The following is a 5,001-nucleotide window of genomic DNA, read 5'->3' on the forward strand; positions in this document are numbered from 1 at the left end:
TGGGTTGATGGGCACTTGCGCTTCTTTCATGACTTAGCAATTATGAATTGGGCTGCGATAAACATTCTGGTACAACTATCTTTGTTATAATGTGATTTTTGGTCTTCTGGATATATACCTAGTAAAGGAATTGTAGGATCGAATGGCAGGTCTATTTTTAGATTTCTTAAGTGTTCCTGAAACATCTTTCCAAATGTATTTTAATACATCTTTCTAAATGTATTAGTTTGCATTCCTACCATCAGTGAAGACGTGTTCTCTTTTCTTCACATCCACACCAACATCTCTGGTTTTGGGATTTTGTGATGTGGGCTAATCTTACTGGAGTTAGATAATATCTTAAAGTAGTTTTGATTTGCATTTCTCTGATGATTAAGGATGATAAGCATTTTTTCATATGTCTATAGGCCATGTGCCTGTCTTCTTCAGAGAAGTTTCTCTTCAAGTCCCTTGCTCACCTTCAGATGGGATCACTTGTTCTTTTCTTGCTAATACATTTGAGTGCTCTGTGGATTCTGGTTATTAAACCTTTGTTGGAGACATAATCTGCAAATATCTTCTCCCATTCTGAGGCTGTCTGATTACTTACTGTGTTCTTGGCTGTGTAGAAGCTTTTTAGTTTGATCAGGTCCCAGTAATATATTTTTGATGCTGCTTCAATTACCCAGGGGATCTTCCTCATAAAATATTTGCCCAGGCTGATTTCTTCAAGAGTTTCCCCTGCACTTTCTTCTAGTATTCTTATAGTTTCATGTCTTAAGTTTAAATCTTTAGTCCAGTGAGAGTCTATCTTAGTTGATGGTGAAAGGTGTGGGTCCAGTTTCAGTCTTCTACAGGTCGCCAGCCAGTTCCCCCAGCGCCATTTGTTAAATAGGGAATCTTTTCCCCACTGAATGTTTTTAATTGGCTTGTCAAAGATCAAATAACGGTAAGTAGCTGGATTCATCTCTTGGTTCTCTATTCTGTTCCATACATCTACCTCTGTTTTTGTGCCAGTACCATGCTGTTTTGATCACTGTCGATTTATAGTATAGTTTGAGGTCTGGTAGCATAATTCGTCTTGCTTTGTTTTTATTTCTGAGTAATGTCTTGGCTATTTGAGGTTTTTTCTGATTCCATATAAAACGAAGTATTATTTTTTCAAGATCTTTAAAGTGTGACAGTGGAGCTTTAATAGGGATTGTATTAAAATTGTATATTGTTTTGGGTAATATGGACCTTTTGACAATGTTGATTCTGTCCTCTCAATCCTTATCTGCCTCTAAATTTTCATATTATCTTAGAACTTACCACCTTCTAAGATACTTAATATGTTATATATTACTTCTTTTGTTTTATTATCTATCTTCTATTAAAATTTAAGCCTCACAAGGGCAGAAATCTTTGTTTTGTTTGCTTTTGTATCTTAAGCACCTACAACAATGCCTGTGACTTCATAAGCACTCTAAATATTGGTTGAATTCTGTGAAAGACAATATGTTTAGTGATGTTACCTAGGATATTTATTTAGTAAACTTTGCTATTATCTGATTAGTAAAACATTGTTATATAGAATATCATCTATACTAGGAAAGTAATATTGTTATTGCTTTTGTCTTTTACATGTTTTTAATGATGCTTATTGACTCCAAAAACAACTAGTAGTAACACTGTCTCTTATTTGCTTTGGACTATATGTAACATGAGGCATCTGTACAGAGGAGACCTTGAGTTATTCTTATTGATTATTTAATAGGTAGAAAGAATAGACAGTCCAGGGTAAGGAAACAGAAATATGGGACAGTGTTCTGAGTAGTTTTTAGTACGTTAAAGACATGGACATGAGGCTTCCTGTTTTCCTGTCCTAGGGCATCTGATTGGAAATTAGACCAGCCTGATTGGACTGGTCGTCTCCGAATCACTTCAAAAGGAAAGATTGCCTATATCAAACTCGAGGATAAAGTTTCAGGTAATCCATGCAGGTGACCCTCTGACATTAAGGATATTGGTTTAGTGTGCTTTTATAATACTTGAGGGTGGGGGCTGGAATGGAAATACTTGATAATTGAAGTTCTAGATTTTTGCTTCCTTTGCTCAAAGAAGTCTTTTTCTTATCTATCAGGAGAGCTCTTTGCTCAGGCACCAGTAGAACAATATCCTGGTATTGCTGTGGAGACAGTGACAGATTCCAGCCGCTACTTTGTAATCCGGATCCAGGATGGGACTGGTAAGGGATCTGGATTTTGAATGACATGTAGTCAGGAAAATAGTCAGTGCACTTCAATGAAAGTGTGTCCTGATTGCATTTATTTTACTTCAGTTTACTAAATTTTTCTTCCTCTTTTTCCAAAGTTACTATAGTTGCTAAAGGAAAAGGAGTAACATGTTATTTATAATACTGTTAATATGAATACAAATTCAAGATGTGATGATTCGTAGGTAGACTTAAACAAATCAAAATGCATATTGTTAAGGGAAAAAGACCAAACTCTGTAAAAAAATTTAAAGAGGTTTATTCTGAGTCAACTATGTGTGACCGTGGTTCAGAGAGCCATGCCCAAGAAGCCTTGAGCAAGTGTTCTCTCTGTGGTTGGGTTGTTTTTATGCATTTTAGGGAGATAGGAATTACATGTAAAATCATAAATCAACATATGAAAGGTATATTGTTTTGGCCTGAAAAGGCAGGATCTGGGGAGGAGGTGCCCATAGGTTATAGGTGGACTTAAAGATATTTTCATTTGTAGTTGGTTAAAGCCTTTATCTAAAGGCTTGGAATGTTTTAAGTTAAAATAATGAAATCTGTTAATCAGAGACAAGCCATAGGACATAACCAGAGTCAAGTGATCTATTAAGTAAATTGATGACCCACAGCTGTGGTTTACCTTTGCTATAGGCGACGGGCCTAAAACTTTTTTATTTATGAAAAGAAGCTATGGCAGGATTTGTCCCATTGGTATGTATGCTGACTGTTGGCCCTTGAGAAAATTTTCACTTTCTTTAGTTAGGTTAAACTGTTACATTTTCCTTGAGGGACAGTTTGCTGTAGTAGACACTTTCTATTCTGAGTCCTCCTACCTTTTTCTCAGGACGCAGTGCTTTCATCGGCATTGGCTTTGCAGATCGGGGAGATGCCTTCGACTTTAATGTCTCTTTGCAAGATCACTTCAAGTGAGTGAAGCTTGTCCTTAGTTACCAGGCTAAATGCTTATGGGAATGCTGCTTTTCAGTTGAATGGGCATTATCTCTTTTACCACCTGGTTTATTTATTTGATAAACTAGTTTATTATGCATATAAATTTCCCCATACACTTTTATCTCCATAGGTTATCTTTTTATCTGTTCTGTGTTTCCTTTCCTTATAGCCTGGAATATGTTTCAGAGTCCTTGTTTGATGGTTTGAGATGACGCATTTGTTTATACCTCTGGGGAATTTGCCTTGATTTTAGTTGGTAGAGAGAGGTACAGAGTAATAGCAGGGCTGGCTGTGAGTTATGTGGGGAGTTGTGGGCAAATTTTATTACCTTATGTAAATGACACGTTTTGTGCCTATTGCAATTTTTCTTCAGCCCACCTGATTTGGGTGGACAGCACTATGCACAACTTCCTCTCTCAAGGCCAAGTATACTCTCACTTTTTAGTCTCAGGACTCTCTGAAGTTGTGGAAGGCCACTCAGCATAGAAATGTAACCTGTAAGGGCTAAGGAACTAACTCCCTCTCAGGGGCAGCCCTCTACTATGGGGATCAGAATTGGAAGATGAAGGCCCTACTTTTTCCTTAGGTGGGAAAGTCTCGGGTGGGGTTGAACACTAGCTGTCCTCTTTCTTGGCTTTTCTTCCTTTCTTCTTCACTCTTCATGGTCTCTTATTCTGTCTTCCTGAATCTTGTTTCATATAAACTAAATATATTCATATTTGTGCATCAGACTTTGCTTTCAGGGAATCCCAAACTAAGATATTTTACTATGTTCCCAAAGGTGGGTAAAGCAGGAATCTGAGATTTCTAAAGAATCTCAAGAAATGGATACTCGTCCCAAGTTGGATCTGGGGTTCAAGGAAGGACAGACTATCAAGTTGAGTATTGGGGTAAGTATGATTTTTAAAAACTTTACTTTCCCGTGCTTCTGTAAACCTGTGACATGTCTCTCTCTTTCTCTTGTTCTCTCTCTTTTTTTCTTTTGTAGAACATTACAACCAAGAAAGGAGGTGCTTCTAAGCTTAAGACTACAATGGGTGGGGGCTTAAGCTTACTCCCACCCCCTCCTGGAGGCAAAGTCACTATTCCCCCACCGTCCTCCTCAGTTGCCATCAGCAATCATGTCACCCCACCACCCATTCCAAAATCTAACCATGGAGGTAGTGATGCAGGTAAATCTAGTACTGCTAACTTTGTGAAATCATATCTTCTGTTTTAATTGGGTAATACCTGTTTGTTAAGGAGAAGTTTGATGTTTTGCCATGAAATGGCTATTGATATGGCAAAGTGATTCTGGCAGCCTCTGGCAAGGACTAAAAGCTATTTCTGGTGAACAGTCATGGCATCTAGTATGTTCTTTGGCAGAAATATGTGGTTATTAAAAAAACTATTTCTTTCATTGTTCCTTGGTTTGATGCTAGTAGGCTTGTGAATCAGATAGATTAAGTTATCAGTCACGGCCCTGCTACTTTATATTTGAATGTGTTTGGTAAACATTACTTAAGTTCTCTGAGTCTCAATTTCCTTATCTGCAAAATGGAGATGTAAAACTACCCCAGAATTGTGAGCGTTAAATGATGTGAGAGCACTTGGCACGGTACTTGGAACTTAGTAGCCATTCCAAAAATGTTGTTTCTGGTTTGGTCCCCATAGCACAGTGGTTATAGGTTATAGCACCAGCCACATACACCCAGGGTGGTGGGTTTGAACCCAGCCCTGGCCAGCTAAACAACAATGACAACTGCAAGAAAAAATAGCCAGGTGTTGTGGCGGGTGCCTGTAATGCCAGCTACTTGGGAGGCTGAGGCAAGAGAATTGCTTAAGCTCAT

General features: G+C 38.0%; 1 protein-coding gene across 1 annotated transcript in view; it reads left to right on the forward strand.

Moving 5' to 3' along the window:
* The window catches only part of NECAP1 (NECAP endocytosis associated 1), a 15,959-nt gene that overhangs the window by 6,490 nt on the left and 4,468 nt on the right, over positions 1 to 5,001 (forward strand). The window contains exons 2-6 of the mRNA XM_003796373.3: positions 1,848 to 1,948; positions 2,102 to 2,206; positions 3,066 to 3,147; positions 3,954 to 4,062; positions 4,161 to 4,344. Of these exons, the coding sequence (XP_003796421.1) occupies positions 1,848 to 1,948; positions 2,102 to 2,206; positions 3,066 to 3,147; positions 3,954 to 4,062; positions 4,161 to 4,344 (581 nt within the window). The remainder of the gene's footprint in view (positions 1 to 1,847; positions 1,949 to 2,101; positions 2,207 to 3,065; positions 3,148 to 3,953; positions 4,063 to 4,160; positions 4,345 to 5,001) is intronic.

This window comes from Otolemur garnettii, unplaced genomic scaffold (genome assembly GCF_000181295.1).
Source record: "Otolemur garnettii isolate 467f Iridium unplaced genomic scaffold, OtoGar3 scaffold00104, whole genome shotgun sequence".
NCBI lineage: Eukaryota > Metazoa > Chordata > Mammalia > Primates > Galagidae > Otolemur > Otolemur garnettii.